The 17,689-nt window shown below is 50.6% G+C and overlaps 1 protein-coding gene across 4 annotated transcripts in view; it reads right to left on the reverse strand.

Annotated features, from left to right (window-relative positions):
• Positions 1 to 949: 949 nt before the first annotated feature.
• The window catches only part of spg11 (SPG11 vesicle trafficking associated, spatacsin), a 27,373-nt gene continuing 10,633 nt past the window's right edge, over positions 950 to 17,689 (reverse strand). For 2 of the 4 annotated variants that reach the window (XM_084671540.1, XM_084671537.1), the window contains exons 13-40: positions 17,557 to 17,684; positions 17,072 to 17,247; positions 16,293 to 16,503; positions 15,878 to 16,081; positions 15,525 to 15,631; positions 15,066 to 15,211; positions 14,193 to 14,345; positions 13,100 to 13,166; positions 12,705 to 12,873; positions 12,399 to 12,607; positions 12,051 to 12,159; positions 11,366 to 11,525; positions 10,982 to 11,251; positions 10,578 to 10,778; positions 9,941 to 10,048; positions 8,142 to 8,313; positions 7,077 to 7,291; positions 6,067 to 6,811; positions 5,770 to 5,915; positions 5,441 to 5,645; positions 4,899 to 5,036; positions 4,388 to 4,521; positions 4,207 to 4,314; positions 2,736 to 2,919; positions 2,311 to 2,387; positions 1,861 to 2,016; positions 1,384 to 1,535; positions 950 to 1,280 (exon numbers count right to left, since the gene is read on the reverse strand). In XM_084671540.1, coding sequence (XP_084527666.1) covers positions 1,100 to 1,280; positions 1,384 to 1,535; positions 1,861 to 2,016; positions 2,311 to 2,387; positions 2,736 to 2,919; positions 4,207 to 4,314; positions 4,388 to 4,521; positions 4,899 to 5,036; positions 5,441 to 5,645; positions 5,770 to 5,915; positions 6,067 to 6,811; positions 7,077 to 7,291; positions 8,142 to 8,313; positions 9,941 to 10,048; positions 10,578 to 10,778; positions 10,982 to 11,251; positions 11,366 to 11,525; positions 12,051 to 12,159; positions 12,399 to 12,607; positions 12,705 to 12,873; positions 13,100 to 13,166; positions 14,193 to 14,345; positions 15,066 to 15,211; positions 15,525 to 15,631; positions 15,878 to 16,081; positions 16,293 to 16,503; positions 17,072 to 17,247; positions 17,557 to 17,684 — 5,031 coding nt within the window. In that variant the 3' untranslated portion in view covers positions 950 to 1,099. The remainder of the gene's footprint in view (positions 1,281 to 1,383; positions 1,536 to 1,860; positions 2,017 to 2,310; positions 2,388 to 2,735; positions 2,920 to 4,206; positions 4,315 to 4,387; positions 4,522 to 4,898; positions 5,037 to 5,440; positions 5,646 to 5,769; positions 5,916 to 6,066; positions 6,812 to 7,076; positions 7,292 to 8,141; positions 8,314 to 9,940; positions 10,049 to 10,577; positions 10,779 to 10,981; positions 11,252 to 11,365; positions 11,526 to 12,050; positions 12,160 to 12,398; positions 12,608 to 12,704; positions 12,874 to 13,099; positions 13,167 to 14,192; positions 14,346 to 15,065; positions 15,212 to 15,524; positions 15,632 to 15,877; positions 16,082 to 16,292; positions 16,504 to 17,071; positions 17,248 to 17,556; positions 17,685 to 17,689) is intronic. The other 2 variants (XM_084671538.1, XM_084671539.1) reach the window with 2 other exon arrangements.

A 17,689-nucleotide genomic window follows, 5' to 3' on the forward strand; every position in this document is an offset into this window, starting at 1 on the left:
GATAAAGAAAACACGTCACATTCTCATTGGGGGCTGAGCCCCCCTAAAGGTCTGATCCTAGAATTGCCCCTGCTTTGCAATATTATTGTTAGCGGTAAGCATCACGTATGCCTGTGAATAATTGTATGCTTACTGACTAATAGGATTCTTTTCTTAATGACAAACCTCCATAATGGCCCACACTTCCAAATCATCTATCCATAGAATTCCAGATGATGCTGCTAAAAACGACAGTCTGCTCTAATCTCAGTCTGGTTAAGAAGGCTTTTGATTCATGGCTGCCTCATGTCAAAATTATATAGACCAATTTATTGCTCAGATGCAGTGGACTGATTTACATAACCCCTAATGCAAGATTAATGAGCACAACTTTCCTCTGAAAGAAAAGTTTATAAAACCAATTGACTTTTGAGTGGCAGTCATTCATTATTAACCATGCTGCCTGTGTTATGTTTAAGTTCAGGAGGACTCATCTGAACTGTCTTGGCCACCTTGACACCAGAACCAGACATGGTTTGTCATTTCCTGCCGTCACGACAAACTGACATCTAGTGTTCGCCAGCAGTACTGCAGCCTTCTCCTCTGGAACAAGTAATTATTAATCACACCAGACAAGGTCATTTATCCACCCTTGCAGGGTGGCGCTATCAGTGTATGGATACCAGCAGTTCCTCTAACTCACACTGGAGTCGAGAGTGTCTGGAGAGGACGCCATCTGTATTCATGAGGGTCTGGCCTCAAGGATGGAGCCTACAGGCACACTGGGGAGAAGAATAAAGGCTGTTACTGACGGACTACAGATCCCTGATGACTAACGCGACTACAGGCGCTTATCTTGTCTGAAGAAATGGTATACCATCTTATATCTGTGATCATGTCATCACTGTGGATCACAATAGTTCCCAGAATATATCCTGTAGATGCTTTCCAGAGCAAAGTGGACCCAAACTTAATTTTGATCATACAATATTTAATTTGTTAGAGATTTAGCAAGGATAAAATAAACATGAATTCTGCAAAAGTTTCATCATAGAAGATGTTCCATAAATGGTACTTCTTTTAAATTACTCAAAAAATAAATCCAGAGGTGCAATTGTATTCAGCTCCCAAGTCTGTCGTTGAGATAACTGCTCGTTTTTGAGTCCTGCAGTAACATGTTGGCCACATCGAAGAACTTGTGTTCGTAGGCCAGTTTATAGTATGTGTACACATCATCACAGTGCAGCAGCAGTCTCTTCATGTTCTGCCCCGCACTGCTGGGCGGTTTGTTGTGGATCATTCTGAAAGAAGCATCAGAACTCATGTCAGTCTTGTTACTAAGAAACAGGACTAACAGACTGAACACAATAAGCTCTGTGACCCTCTGGCCGGTTGGAGACTCACTTCTTAGAGATGTCCCCAAACAGGCTGGGGGGCAGGGGGCGGAGCCTGCTCAACTCTTCTAGGTAGGAGAAGTCTCCGCTGACGACCACCTTCTGGTACAGCAGCTCAGCCATGTCTGGGCTGTAGTCGTACGCCTCCGCCACCACGAAGCCCTGGAGGCAGGGATCACGCCAGGACAGGCAACACCAGAGAGGGAAGCATGGTGGAGGTGAGGAGAGCCAGTTAGAATGACAATGAGTGGATGGTTCACTGTTTTTCGCAGATTTTCACTGTTACATAGGGGAGGGGAATAGCTCGACATCACTGTTACATAGGGGAGGGGAATAGCTCGACATCACTGTTACATGTTGGATTGGGCTAGCAAGATAACACTGAAGCTCTGAGGTAGACTGCAGATCAAGACATCACAGGTTAAAATCCTCAGGTTAGAATTCATTGTTGTTATTACTGTTGTGAAGTTTGCCTCCTGCTCCATACCTGGTAGCAGCGCGGCAGGGCGATGATGGTCTTGAGGAGGTCTGAGGGCCGCAGGTTGATGACTCGCTGCTCCTGCCCCTGGTTCAGGAAGTGGAGCTGCAGCGTCACCAGCTTGGCCATCCTCACACAGCGGGCTGCCTGGCGCACACACGAGTCCTGAGACATAACACAGGTCACAGCTCAGCTAGGAGGACAGGGTCAGGGGACAGCTCAGCCAGGAGGACAGGGTCAGGGGACAGCTCAGCCAGGAGGACAGGGTCAGGGGACAGCTCAGCCAGGAGGACAGGGTCAGGGGACAGCTCAGCTAGGAGGACAGGGTCAGGGGACAGCTCAGCCAGGAGGACAGGGTCAGGGGACAGCTCAGCTAGGAGGACAGGGTCAGGGGACAGCTCAGCCAGGAGGACAGGGACATTCAGCTGAGCATCAGTGACGCGCTGCGCTGGTTGGTACCTTGGAGTAGCTCTCCGCTGCATCCTTCAGCAGGGTCAGAACCTTCAGCAGGCTGCTCTTCAGTTCTGGGGTCACCGCTGTGTGGGGCAGACAGGAGCTGAATACTAACTCTGGCCGCATGAAGGCAGATGGAAACAAGCAGTACTCCTAAAACCCCTGGAGCTTCCGGTATTTCCTGACTCATACAGGAGTCACCTTCAGCTGGTGAAGTCTATTTTATGCAGTTAACGTTAAAAACAACAGGAGGTCTACTCAAATATTGATGAACCCTGCCACCTGTTCATGAAGCCCTGCTGTATTCCACCCTTTCATCTCCCCCCCGCTCCCCCCCCCCCGCCCCTCACCCTAGCTCCTCACCCCAGGGCTGGGCTCCCTCCCCCCAGCTCCTCACCCCAGGGCTGGGCTCCCTCCCCCCAGCTCCTCACCCCAGGGCTGGGCTCCCTCCTGGGACTGGATGAGTTTGAGCTGCGTGTGAGCGGCTCCTTCGTGGTTTTCCCCGATCTCCCTCCTCATGCTGAAGCACAGGGCCACCATGTTGTGCTTCTCACTGTCTCCTGGAAGGCAGCGCCTCAGGTAGTCCAGCAGGGCAGTCTTCAGACCCGCATTCTGCTACACACAGGACCCCCCAGAGGCATAGCAACATCATCATCATCATCATCTAGAGATTTATTTATTTTCTGAAAACTCTTTACTTTCACAAATGTTTTGACACAAATATCTATACTTTCTACTTCTTATATTCAATATATATACTATACTATACTTTAGTTTGAATCTGTATTTGGTGGCATGATCAATATTATTTGTCATTGTGCGCCTTATTTCATTTCCTGGCAATCCCGCAAATCCAACCTGTAGAAACTTCGCTTTTGAAAATACTTGTTCAACCTTTAGAATATTTGACTGAGAACAGAGACATTTCTGATCATAGTATCTTTTTGTATTACTGTATTAATGTGATGTGAGTTCCAACAGGTAGTAGTAATGGCTGCTTTTTACTTAAATATATGTCAGAGCCCAAACTTCTTTACTTTAACTTGAGTGATAATGTGTAGTCAGGACTACAGTTTTTTAAACATGAGTATCTGTACTTCTACTTGAGTGAAGTATGTGTGTGCTTTTGCCATCTCTGCATCTAGCAGACACTTTTATCCAAAGTGAAGTAATGGGTGTATATGAACCAGCAACCTCTTGATGTATAGTAATGCTCCACCTCTTATACACTTGTCATGGTGTGTGTATATGTGTGTGCGTATCGCTGTGTGTGTGTGAGACAGAGAGGGCCGGGGTCTGGTGGGATCTCGTGGGGTCTGGGTGGGCTCTGGGTGGAGTCTGGGTGGGGTCTGGGTGGGGTCTGGGTGGGCTCTGGGTGGGGTCTGGGTGGGGTCTGGGTGGGGTCTGGGTGGGCTCTGGGTGGGGTCTGGGTGGGTCTGGGTGGGGTCTGGGTGGGGTCTGGGTGGATCTGGTGGGGTCTGGGTGGGGTCTGGGTGGGCTCTGGGTGGGGTCTGGTGGGGTCTGGGTGGGGTCTTGGTGGATCTGGTGGGGTCTGGGTGAGGTCTGGGTGAGGTCTGGGTGGAGTCTGGGTTGGGGTCTGGTGAGGTCTGGGTGAGGTCTGGGTGAGGTCTGGGTGAGGTCTGAGTGGTCTGGGTTGGGGTCTGGTGGGGTCTGGGTGAGGTCTGGGTGGGCTCTGGGTGGGGTCTGGGTGGGCTCTGGGTGGGGTCTGGGTGGGGTCTGGGTGGGCTCTGGGTGGGCTCTGGGTGGGCTCTGGGTGGGCTCTGGGTGGCGTCTGGGTGGGCTCTGGGTGGGCTCTGGGTGGGGTCTGGGTGGGGTCTGGGTGGATCTGGTGGGGTCTGGATGGGGTCTGGTGTGGTCTGGGTGGGGTCTGGGTTGTCTTACAGACTCCACGTTCTTCCTGAGCAGCATCTCAAAGCGGTGGTTCTGGTTGAGCAGGTCAAAGATGTAGGTCATGTCGTTATACCTGCCGATACCTGTTAGGAGACGCACCTGCAGGGACACACGGACAGGTGAGAACACACACACACACACACACAGACACACACAGGTGACCCAGACTCACCAGTAGGCTGTAACTGTCACTGTGCGCCAGGTGTGTGTGGCTTAGGTGGCGCGCGGCCTGCAGCACCCTGACGATGCCCTCCATGTTGCACGTCAGGCTGAAGCAGTCATGGCTCAGAATCAGCAGCTCCACCACTGTACACACACACACACACACACACACACACACACACACACACACACACACACACACACACACACACACACACCACTATTATTGCATTGTGCCTGGTAAAACACACAGTTCCACTGACATTCTGTTAAAGCTATAAAATTCTGATCATTGATCTTCTGCTGTACTTTCTCGTTTCTGCCAAATGTAAATGTACCACAGTTACCGTCCTAATCATAATATCAGAACTTTAGATAACTGCATGTGTGGATCTTGGGGCAATAAACCCTTGCTAACAGATGGAATAAGGTGTCCTGGGTGTGAGGGTGGGCGGGGGTCCTGGGTGTGAGGGTGGGCAGGGGTCCTGGGTGTGAGGGTGGGCAGGGGGAGGGAGACTCACTGCAGGCCAGCTCTCTCAGGGGCACAGAGGGGATGAGCTCCAGCAGGCGGAGCCCCAGCAGGCTGGCGTCTCCACACAGCTTGGCCAGCTGCAGGAAGGCCTCCCTGCCCTCCGCTGGCCTGAACATCTGCTTCTCCGCTGTGGACCAACATCAAAGCACGGTTCACAAGGTTCTGTCACACCAGGACTTTCACAGGTGCACCTCATAAGAGAGGGGACCTACACACATATTAACACTCTACAAGTCAAATGAACTCTCTTAGTGTCAAACAAAGGAACACTTTGAAATGTGCCGTGACTACGTAAAACAAAGATTGTTTGTTTGCGACATAATTCAAACAAACGCATCCTTACTTAACCTTTCTATGTACCTACTGAAGGCGTACAGAAAAACTGTTTCAGTCAATGAATAGGACTGAAGCTTTAATGAATAGGAATGCCCTACTGAAGCTTTAATAATAGGAATGCCCTACTGAAGCTTTAATGGTTCTGACAACCCTCTCGATGAGCCAGTGGATCAGTGAAGGAGCGTCTGGTCTCACCTGCGTCTCCGTCCTGCAGGGAGGTCAGCAGGCCCTGCAGCACGGCGGAGGCCAGCATGGTGGCCAGGGTGTCGGGCTGCAGGCCCTGCACGCTGATGAAGGCCTGAGCCTTCTGGTAGCGCTCAGGCTGCCGGGACAGCAGCACCTTCTGCAGCACGGCCAGGGGCTCCTCGCCCGAGATCTCACTGTACAAGCACCGAAGCTCCTGGAGAACAGGGACACACAGAACCATGTAGAACTACACTGCAGCACTTCTGCAGAGGTTTGCAGAAACGTCTACAGAGTAAAGCCTCTACAAACTGTTTTTCTGGAAGCTTTTGGGGCCTGACCTTGGAGAGCTCGTACAGGCTGAGGACCTGCTTGCAGTAGCTCTTGCCGTGATGACACTGGTCCACCAGCCGCTGCAGCTGACTCAGCACCTGGTCCTCTGGGGAGGGAACCATCACGAAGGAGGACAGGCTGGTGAAGCTGGAGGCTGCAGGGCAGAGACAGACATCCCAGGAGATCACAGACATCACTGGAGATCAGAGTCTATAATGCCAAATTGTAAATAAATTGTAAATAAGATCTTGTCACATGATGACACAACACTAAACCACTACAGATTTCTAACATCCTGTCCTCACCGCTGGGCAGCCTGTCGGTAGGCGAGGCCTCCTGGGGGAGCATGCCCGTCACGCCAGCCTGCAGCTCTCCAGACGCCAGGCCGCGGCAGCGCAGCACCAGCCACACGTCCCGGGGGCAGAAGGAGAAGTAGCGACACACACGTCCCGCCTCGTGGACGCAGCCCTCATCCAGCAGCTGCCCCACCAGCCAGGAGAGGGCGCTCCGCTCCTGCTCACTCCCCAGCGGCCCTGAAGCATCCCCGCCACCCTCTGGCCCCTCTGGCCCCTCCAGCCCCTCCAGACCTAGGTACTGGGGCTGGTTCAGCACCGCCATCTTGGAGAAGGAGAACTCCTTCACCAGGGCCTCGTAGGAGTTCTCCTCTGGAGGAATGGCAGGAGCAGGAAAGGAGAACATACTCTCTGTCTCCATGGCAGTCTGCAGAACCTGCTGCCTGACGCGGCTGATCCAGAGCTGCTTCTCCAGGTCCTCCAGGCGTTCCAAGGGAGCGGGGCTGAGCAGGGACAGCCAGTGGCCAGCCAGGCCCAGGAGGAGGCACCTCTCCTGGACACAGACCAGCTCCACCTCCTCCACGGAGCCATGCCAGGGCTCTGGGCCTCCAGCCTGGGACAGGAAGAACTCCGAGGCAGCATCGGGACTGGTGCGGTTAGTCCTGAACTGATTGTGGCATTTCCTCCAGAAGGCCACTCGTGTTTCCCTCCTCTCCCACTGGCGCTTGGCCTTCTGGGAGATGAGGTCGTGGACTAACTGTGTTTGAGATGACAGAAAGGCAAGTACATTTAGATTTTCTTTGTGTGTGCAATTTTTATGACAGTTTTTAAATGAAGTGTGAAAGGAAAGGAAGGGACAGAGAGAGAGATGACGACGTACAGGAAAGAGCCCTGGCCGGATTCAAATCCAGCTGTGGTGAGACCAGAGTTTAGCCTACATGGTTCCACACCTGTCCTCTGAGCTGCCAGGTAGGTCTGGTTAGAACGAACACACAAGTCTGTGTGGCTCCTCGTTAGCTCACCTCGTTAATGACCAGGCTGTCGATGGGCAGGCCAGCCAGCTCTGCTACCTGGCGCGCCTGGCTGAACAGAGCACTGGCCTGCAGCTGCTCCAGCATGCTCTGGCTCGCCCCCTGCAGGGCGGCAGTGGAGTAGCTCTCCAGCAAGGCGGGGGGAAGACACACACACGTGTCCTTCAGGACCTGAGACAGCAGACTGAGCTTCTTGAAGTCTGGACCTGCACACACACACACCACTATCTTAAACCCACAAACATGATAGTTAACTAGCTACTAACTTTAACGGCAGGGTTTCATTTGAGTTAAGTAATAGTGTATGCTAGGTCATTTATGTGGTAATTAGTAGTGTATGCTAGGTCAGTAGTAGTGTTTGCTAGCTTGTGTATGCTAGGTCATAGTAGTAGTAGTTGTGTAAACTAGGTCAGTAGTAGTATATGCCAGCTCGTGTATGCTAGGTCATAGTAGTAGCAGTGTATGCCAGGTCGTGTATGCTAGGTCGCATTAGTAGTAGTAGTGTATGCTAGTAGTAGCGTATGATAGGTCACCCAATGTTTGCTCGCAACAGTAGCATAACTGGCTGAATGGCTTTGTTCGACAGAGATGCTATTCTGTTGTCTATGTCATACTCCTGTTGTCTATGTCATGCTCCTGTTGTTGTCTATGTCATACTCCTGTTGTTGTCTATGTCATACTCCTGTTGTTGTCTATGTCATACTCCTGATGTTGTCTATGTCATACTCCTGATGTTGTCTATGTCATAAACCTGATGTTGTCTATGTCATACTCCTGTTGTCTATGGCATGCTCCTGTTGTTGTCTATGTCATGCTCCTGTTGTTGTCTATGTCATACTCCTGTTGTTGTCTATGTCATACTCCTGAGAATAGACTGGCTTAGGCCTGCAGCCAAAATGAGCATTGTGTTTCACAAGGTGTGATGGTCAGAAATAGAAAGCAGCGTTTTGTAATTCAAATGTAGTGTTACCTTTACACCGTTTTAGTGTTACACCGTGTTAGTGTTACACTGTGTTAGTGTTACACTGTGTTAGTGTTACACTGTGTTAGTGTTACCGTTAGACTTGAGCAGCCGGTCCATGTCCGCCAGCAGCCGCAGTAGTCTGCGCAGCTCGTACTGCGTGGAGCAGTGCTGCATGAGGATGAGCAGGAGGGCCGAGGCCTGGCTCTCCTCCCACGGCAGGGGCAGCCCCGCCGCCCTGCCGCCCAGCGCCCCGCCACCCCGCCGCTGGGACCCACCCAGAGAGGGATGCACAAGGACAAGCACAATGGACAGAAATGCAATTATTAATGATGATTACACAAGGGAAGCAACCCATACAGCAACTATGTGGATTCACCATCTCTTCCATGGAGCAGGAGCACATCAATAATACACACTAGAGACTGTTAGAGAGGCTCTGAAAATCTCTTGAATTAAATTCCACATAATGAGATCATCCTTTTCAAACGATACAGTGTAGAATTTCTGGGCAAATTGTGAGGCGTGCTTGCGGAGTGCCAGAAGAACAGGAGGCTGGACATATTGATGTTCCGTGGCTGAAAGGGAGCTCTGCTCTCTGGGAACAAGGCCTGTGAAGGTCGAACTGTTCAGATGAGAAACAGGAGTCTGTTCCCTGTATGTGAAGCCAACCAGAGGACTTGCACACACCACAAGGCACCACACACACAGTATAACAAAGGATGAGTGATGGGCTCCACACAACAATACACTCCACACTGTCCTTGCCTGTGTGTGTGTGTGTGTGTGTGTGTGTGTGTGCAAGGTCACACTCGCACCACCATAACTTCTGTCCCTCAGACAGCGTTCAGGCATTTGTTTTCTTCTGGGTAACAAACCTGTCAGATTGATGCTTTGACACGCCCTACATCTTATGGGAGACAGCCGTACAAACATAGGTCAAACGCCTTTCTCTTACCAGCACAGACTACAACAGAGCACAGTCCATCCCACTGCCTTCTTCACAGAGGTCAGACCCCAGGATGATTTATTTGTCCTAGCTTTGAATTTGACTTTCCATTTTAATATTGACATTTATTTTTTTGTATGTTTCAGGTTTCTTGAGACAGTTGGAGGTAAACAGGAAATATCTGGGGTATATAGAAAGGAAAACAGGAACGGACAGAGGCTACTGTGATAGGAAGTACTGAGGGCAGGGTCAGGGGGTACTAAGGGCAGGAGGTACTGAGGGCAGCAGGTACTGAGGGCAGGAGGTACTGAGGGCAGCAGGTACTGAGGGCAGGAGGTACTGAGGGCAGGAGGTACTGAGGGCAGCAGGTACTGAGGGCAGGAGGCACTGAGGGCAGCAGGTACTGAAGACAGGAGGTACTGAGGGCAGGAGGCACTGAGGGCAGGAGGTACTGAGGGCAGCAGGTACTGAGGGCAGGAGGTACTGAGGGCAGCAGGTACTGAGGGCAGGAGGCACTGAGGGCAGCAGGTACTGAAGACAGGAGGTACTGAGGGCAGGGGGCACTGAGGGCAGGAGGCACTGAGGGCAGGAGGCACTGAGGGCAGCGGGTACTGAGGGCAGCGGGTACTGAGGGCAGGAGGTACTGAGGGCAGGAGGCACTGAGGGCAGGAGGTACTGAGGGCAGCAGGTACTGAGGGCAGGAGGCACTGAGGGCAGAAGGTACTGAGGGCAGCAGGTACTGAGGGCAGCAGGTACTGAGGGCAGGAGGTACTGAGGGCAGGGTCAGGAGGTACTGAGGGCAGGGTCAGGAGGTACTGAGGGCAGCAGGTACTGAGGGCAGGGTCAGGGGGTACTGAGGGCAGGAGGTACTGAGGGCAGGAGGCACTGAGGGCAGGAGGCACTGAGGGCAGGAGGTACTGAGGGCAGGTTAAGGGGGCTACTTACATTGATCAAACACTTCTGGAACTCCAGGAGCTTCTTCTGGGCCTCTGGGTAGTTTTTGTAGTCGCAGCACAGCTCATACATCAGCAGCACGTGGATCAGGGGGGAGTCCTGGAGGGGTTGGAGGGAAGGGTGAGGAGACGGGGGAGGGAGGCAGGGAGAGGATCACACAAACTCAGTTCAGAGCAGGGTATATCAATCATAATACATGAGGCGGTCTCTCAGACAGCTGTGAAGTTAAATTGTTGATCTTGTGAAGATTATTCACGGCACCTGCTGTTCTACCAGCCTGTCTCTTAACACACCTGCTGATCTACCAGCCTGTCTCTTAACACACCTGCTGATCTACCAACCTGTCTCTTAACACACCTGCTGTTCTACCAACCTGTTTACTCACACACCTGGGGGAGACGAGGATGAACAGAGATAACGAGAGAGAGTGGGGAAGGGCTGAAATAATGACCATGGGCTCGCAGCAACGATGTTTCAGACAAATTTTGTCCGTTTAGCCGAGTGAGTGACAGCAGACAGAGCACACCACCGCTCCACTAGGTGGCAGTGTTCCCACAGGCCAGCAGCAGTTTTCACAGCACACATGAACACCTGCAGTCTAAACAGACATGAGTATGAGGGGGCTGACCCGCTGGAAAAGCTGGAAGCCTCGTATCAGAGGTGTGACCAGGCGCTTCCTGAGCAGGGTTCTCCAGATGATTGACAGGTCGTGGAGGTTCCACTCGTGGTGTCGGGGGCTCTCGTACAGCTGGGCGGTTGCCTCCGCGGAGACGACCTCATCCACAGAGGTCAGGACCCACACACACAGGCACTGGAGGAGGTCCGCATCCTGTCAGTCCAGACACACACACACACACACAGAAAAACACACACACACAGAAACAGAGCCTGTCAAGAACAACATCTAAATCATCAGTGTGACTCACAGTGGTCAGAGTGCAGCGTGGACCTGACAGGGCCTCGGTGGTCAGAGTGCAGCGTGGACCTGACAGGGCCTCGTGTGTGTTCCCCAGACACAGCAGCTCTCCTCACCTGGTGGCAGGCAGCCAGCACGGCCAGTGTGGGGCAGCGCAGCCCCACAGCCTCCCCCAACAGGTGCCTCCAGGGGCAGGGCTCCTCCTGGCTCCGCAGCAGCACCAGGAGCAGGTCCCTGGGGGCTTCCGGTGCCTCGTGGCTGGGCAGGCTCTCCCCACTGCCCAGGCCCCCGGCCAGGGCCTGGTCTGCCCTCCACTGCAGGTCCTGGAGAGAGAGGGTCAGGTGGGCCTGCAGGGCGGGGCCAAACTGGCCAGCGAGTGACTTCACCTGTCAATAACAAAGCGAGAACCAATCAAAGACAGGAACCAATCACAGACAGGAATCAATCAACCGCGGATGTTGATGTCTGCCCCCCTGAGTGTTATTACATTAGCACAGTACCTGTTGAGGTGGGAAGCTGTGTAGCTGGACAAAGAGCAGGAAATGAAGCCAGTGTCCGCTGGCAGCACAGTCCAGAGGGTAGACAGAGCTGAGAGGAAGGGCGTGCAGCTGGCAGAACTGCACTGGTAGAGCCCACTCCTGCCCCGCCTCGTACGACCACCTAGGACCACAACCACACAGTGACCCGGCTGGCACGCCCCAGGAATCACACACGCTGTCAGCTCCCAGTACCGCACCTATGTGGTACTGTTCTGCTGTTACTGTTCAGCTGTTACTGTTCTGCTGTTACTGTTCAGCTGTTACTGTTCAGCTGTTACTGTTCTGCTGTTACTGTTCAGCTGGTACTGTTAGGCTGTTACTGTTCTGCTGGTACTGTTCTGCTGTTACTGTTCTGCTGGTACTGTTCAGCTGGTACTGTTCTGCTGTTACTGTTCTGCTGTTACTGTTCAGCTGGTACTGTTCTGCTGTTACTGTTCTGCTGGTACTGTTCAGCTGGTACTGTTCTGCTGTTACTGTTCTGTATAATCTCCCACTTTACAATTGGATTTAAGAAAAAAGTACTTGAGAAGCAAAGGAAGTCAAACAGCCATTACCTGGATAAGAGCATCTGCTAAATGACTAAATTGAAAGTGATGTCAATGCAGTTTCAGACCATGTTATGTGTTTCTGGTTGGGTGAATCTAACCTGTTCATTCCCTTCCTTTCAATTCTGTCCTTCACAGCAGCCTCCAACAGAGCCAGCAGCTGCTCTGCCGTCGCCCTCTCAGCCTCCACAAGCCTGCTGCCTTTAACAGCTGAAAGCAACACCATCACACCACAAACACGGCATTCATGGAGAATCCAAGCATGTGTGTGTCTGTTCAACAGTTCAAGGAGCAGTATGTGTTTCTGGCTAACAGTAGTAGGGTTAGGGTTAGCATGAGGGTGTATATCATGTACTAAGGGTTAGGGTTAGCGTGAGGGTGTATATCCTGTACTAAGGTTTAGGGTTAGCATGAGGGTGTATATCCTGTACTAGAGTCTGCAGCTGTACCCAGAGAGTCTCTGTGAGAAGCTGTGGTTGTCTCGTCGCTGTTCCGGCTCCAGTGAGCGAGGATCAGACTGAGGGCCTTCCTGTCCACCCTCGTCCTGAGGCTGCACACCCCCAGGAGCTCACAGAAACAAACACACGCCGCCACCACGGGCGCACTGCTGAACAGCTGCATGGCCAGGTTGTGAGCCTGCTGAGCTGCACACTGCAGGCTGGGAGAACAGGAGGAACTCGCTTAAACTACTTTTCTATATCTGAAAAAAAATGAAATGTTTCTTCTGAGAGTAAAGACCTGAGTTCTGAACTCACTGTGACTTCACGTCGGTGAAGGCGGTTAAATTCTGGACAAGAAAGGTTCCGTAGGCGGACGAAGGGCGTCCGTGACGGAGGTAATACAGGAAGTCCAGCTTCTCCATCAAGGCAAACTGGCTGACGAGGTGGGGGCTGGAGAAATGGGGCAGCTCTGACCAAGTTTCTCCTAAGCACACAAGCATCACACAATGCATCACAAAACAAGCACGACTGTTTCTTTCAGCATGTTGCTGCCCCATTCATGTCCCCGGGCTTGGTTGGCAGTGCAAGATGTCAAAGGGTCAGTTCTGGTGAACAGACATTGTACCTTGGGAAAATCAGTTGTCGGTTTCTTTCGAGCGGAACTCAATGTTCTGTTTGTGACCTTGGTGTGTTCTCTTGTGAGTACGTACCAGTAGAACTGAGCGTGTTAGCGGACTGCCAGGAAAACAATCTGGAAGGATCCAAAGGATGCAGCGACTGAAACAGAATAAAAAAAGAAAACAATCAGCAGAAGTATTGAGATGAGAAAAATACAGAATTGATATTCCATTGTAGCCCTGACGCACATTCCAGAACAAGTGGTCTTCACAATATTGAGGCGAACAACATTTCCATTAAAAGGTGTCTAGCTCAGCACATTTGGCAAGTTTGGGATCATTACTGGACTGCATCCGGGGGAGGGAGCCGAAACCAGTAACAGACTCCCAATCAGCAAACTAATTGGGAGTCTGTTAACTTGACAAACTTTTCGTGATGCAAATTCCAAGAAAAGTAGGATGGTGGCTCTCTCTCTCTGACAGACGTGCATACAGCCAGACAGGTCCATTACTCATTAGAGAGATTGCTCCCTGCTATCAGTAGCCTGGAGGCAACTGTCTAAGTACTCGCTGTTTAGCCTCTAAGCGCCAGATGGCTAGCGCTTTTCTATGAATGCTAACAACCTGCTCAGGCTTTAGCATGCAGCTAGCGTCTGTAGATTCTTCTGTGTACCATCTGCAAAGTTCTAACACATAGTTCAAGCTAATCACCCAAACCGTGTGGGCTCTTTCAGGGGATGTGCTGTGCATGCTAAGAGTACAGTACACAGAGCTATGTGCCGTGAATGCTAATCTACAGTATAATCAGCTGTGTTACCTATAGTATACTGAGCGATGCATCATGAATGCTAATGCTAACCTACAGTATAATCAGCTGTGTATGCTAATGCTAACCTACAGTTTACTGAGCGATGTATCGTGAATGCTAATGCTAACCTACAGTATACTGAGCGATGTACCGTGAATGCTAATGCTAACCTAAAGTATACTGTACTGTGTCAGTGTATGGTTACAGTTGGGGTGTAGGAGGCTAAACAATAATTATTTATTTATAACACTTGACAAAAAATACACTGGTCACAGACAACTTATGGTGTCTGTGAAACCAAGCACTTCTGATCCTTGATTATGCTTTGGAACGCTTTGGAATACAAATCTAAAAACAAAAATGCAAAAGTCTGAGTACCTGCATGAGGAGGTAGATGGAGGTGTCGGAGGAGAGGGAGGGGCCACTGGGGGGGAAGAGAGCAGCTCGGAGTTTGGGGTGGAGGCTCAAGGCCATCTTCAGCAGCTGGGGGTCCACCCTCCACGCGGAGCCCCCTGATCCCACACTCACCACCTAGAACACACTGCAGGCTTTAGCACAACACACCTGGAACACACCAAAGGTTTTAGCACTCACACAACACACCTGGAACACACCGCAAGTTGGAGACGCACAACACAGGGGCAGCAGGGGAAGCTAGCAAGGGCCAAGAAGAGCATCCATTGATGTGCCCACCAGTCTGTTCTAGGGAAAACATTTCTTTATTGGCCATTTGCTTATTGCTATTTACTAGGGATGCACGATATATCGGCATCAGAATCGGCCATATGGGCAATATTTATTGAGTGTTATTGTTATCGGTCCGATAAAAATATTTGGTTGATAAATTAAAGCTGATATATTATGGATAATCTTTTACCGTTGAACCACTTATTTTTGGTAATATTTAAGAAATTTGGTAAAAGAAAGATCTAGATGTTTTATGCAGTTAAGGTATTAATAAAAGCAGTTGTCCACTGTCTTTGTTTGCCTTTTCATTTTGTAACAAGCCTCAGGCTATGTTTTTATCAGCCTCCAAATATAAAGAATTATCAGTTATCTGTATCCCTACTATTCACCATGAACAAATGCTAGTATGCTAAACAAGATCATGGACAATAGGTTTCTCTAACTAGAGATATAAGCAAAAACCTTTTGCTGTCTGTTCTTGCCAACCAACCAACATACAGAAACATCATGCATCCATCCAGGTCTAGTAAAGCCAGAACCAGCCCAACAGGAGTGAGAAAAGACCTGGTCTATGCCCCCGGGGGCGAACATGATGGTGGCCAGGGCCAGAAGGCTGTGTCCCTCCAGGAGCATGCTGCTGACGGAGGCCTGGCTGCCGGGGAGCAGCACCTGAGCGCTGGTCAGGCTGGCATGGAACACACGGCCCGGCTCTGGAGGAACCAGACAACCATGTGGTTAATGTGGATTTAGAAGATGCTTTGGTCCTAAAAGGATGTACGGGGGGTGAAACGTGCTATACCACTGACCTATAACAGCTTTAATGACTGTGTCGTTATGTTTGATGGTTTATCTAATTTGATCCACTAAGCCTCTAAACATTTATTACTCTTTTTATCTCAGTTTCATATACTGCATGCTTCTTTGCTTTCATGTAATTAGATGAATTGAAGCAAACTTCATTCCAAAAGCCCAGAGGAGCTGATTTAGATATTTATTGACAGTTTCATGGATCTGACAACTTACCCAAGAGGTCTCTTGTAATCTCCTGAATTTTCACCAACATTTCAAACCACGGGTGGCTTTCGTATAAACTCTTATCCGCTAGCGCTGGGCAATTCCTCGGGGTTAGCCTGATAAGGGCAGAGAGATGTGGTTGGAATATGATTACAACAGTAATTGACATTTTGTAGATGTGTTTACTGAACCATATTACATATTTTGACCACTTAAACATATAGCCACGACAACGTGGGTTGTGAAGCTGAATGGTCATCAATTCACAAACCCATCAACCATCAAACCCTCTTTTGTTACAACAGTTGTGAAATATTTGTTTGCAAATCCCCCTTCTGATTCCGTGTGTCTCTCTGCCCAACCTGTAGTGGTCCAGGTATGTGTAGAGCAGGCAGCGCAGGCAGCCGTCCAGGCAGAGGTGGATGAAGCGCGTGTGGAAGTCGAGGCCCAGCGCTGAGCGGTAGTGGGGGAGGGGGTGGGCAGCCTGCATCACCCCCCCGGCCTGGCCCAGCCTCCACAGCAGCTGCTCAAAGTCTGCCATCTCAGCCTGGACAAACAGGCCTCTCCTGGGGAGGGGCCGTGGAGAGATGCGTGAGAGCTATAACACCCACCTACAGTACCTAGCTAGCTAGCAAGCTTGCCTATTATTGACGACAAAATTAGTTTTTTTAACTGTTAATAATTCTTCCCAGAAATGAAAGATCCTAGAGCAGCAGATCCTAGAGCAGCAGATCCTAGAGCAGCAGATGAGGCCAGTGTGCCCCTGAGCCACCTCACCTGGCCAGCATGTGGAGGATGTGGTCCCTCATGTGGGCGCTGCACAGGGTGTGGTCATTGACGACGTCTGGGGGCAGCGCCGGCCACTGGGGGGTGCTGGTGGGGTCTCCGTTCTGGGATGCCAGGTTGTGGATCCAGCAGGTCAACCTGGCCTGGTCGTGATGGGATGTCAGGTACTGCCAAAGCACCACGCAGTCACAGACACTCACTGCTGGTGACAAACACAGCTCATCAAATCACTCTGTATGACTGACGGAAACAGAAACACTTCAAGTCAACAATGTCAATCAATTTAACATCCTTCTGAGAAACAAACAAGGGTGTTTGCTCTGAGGTAGTCATAAATACATACAAATATTTATATGATTTCTAAACAAAACTAAATGTATTGGGGGGGGGGCAAAGTCTCTCTAATGCCCCCTACAGACAGACACAACACAGTTTTGTGACGGCCTCCTCAGCCGTCAAGTGGCTACCTCTGGGCCCGGTGGTTTCCACCTTCTTTAAGAGGATGTCAGAAGAGACGAACCTTCAGTTTTTCCGCACGCTTTTGTTTTGACTTTTGTTAATACACCCTTCAACACAACTCTCACTATCATGAGACGCTCAGACACATGTACACCACTGACTTACTGACTTACATACCTCCCGTTTAGTTATGTTAACTTAGTATTCTTTAATAAATGACCACAGCATTAGCCCTCACGCATGTGTTTCCCTCTGTTAGTCTCAATCCCGAGCTGGTTGTTGTATGTGTGGCACGTGACAGCAAGCCCTACCTGACTCCTGTAAGTGAGACAGAGAGATGGTCCTCTGAGTGTGTGGGGCCCAGTGTGTCACCCAGTCCAGGCGGAGGGACGTAAACAGCCTGCCGTCCGACGAGGAGCTGGCCTCTAGCACTCGCTGCTGTAGCAGCCTCTTAGAGGCCGGGTCTGTCTGGGCCATTTGGAGAACCCTGGAACAATATGGGTGGTGTGATAAACACTAAAAAGGCAACATTTTCTTTGTATGAGAGATAGATGATATAATGAGAGGATTGCTAATCTAAATCGTTTACTGAAAACAGAGGTGGAACATTCCAGAACATTAGTGTAGGCACACTGTGTACCAGTTCCTGATTAGAGCTCCGTTAGCTTGCCATGATTCCTAACACTAAGAAAACTTTGCTGTGTGTAAAAAAAGAACAGAGAGAGGACATCGTGTCCTTCAAGAGAAATGAGGAAAAGACAGCCAGTGGGAGTCTTCTGTATCTGCAATCTATTACCTTTGTCTGTCCACAGGCTGGGAGGCTCGAGTAACAGGCACGCAACCCAAATTCTCAATCTGTTTGATGAACGCAACTCTTTGAACCTCTTCCTCTGACAAGTACCTCTGCTTCGATAGCTCATCCACCTGGG

This window comes from Hypomesus nipponensis, chromosome 14 (genome assembly GCF_054491055.1).
Source record: "Hypomesus nipponensis isolate SF chromosome 14, ASM5449105v1, whole genome shotgun sequence".
NCBI classification, from domain to species: Eukaryota; Metazoa; Chordata; class Actinopteri; order Osmeriformes; family Osmeridae; genus Hypomesus; species Hypomesus nipponensis.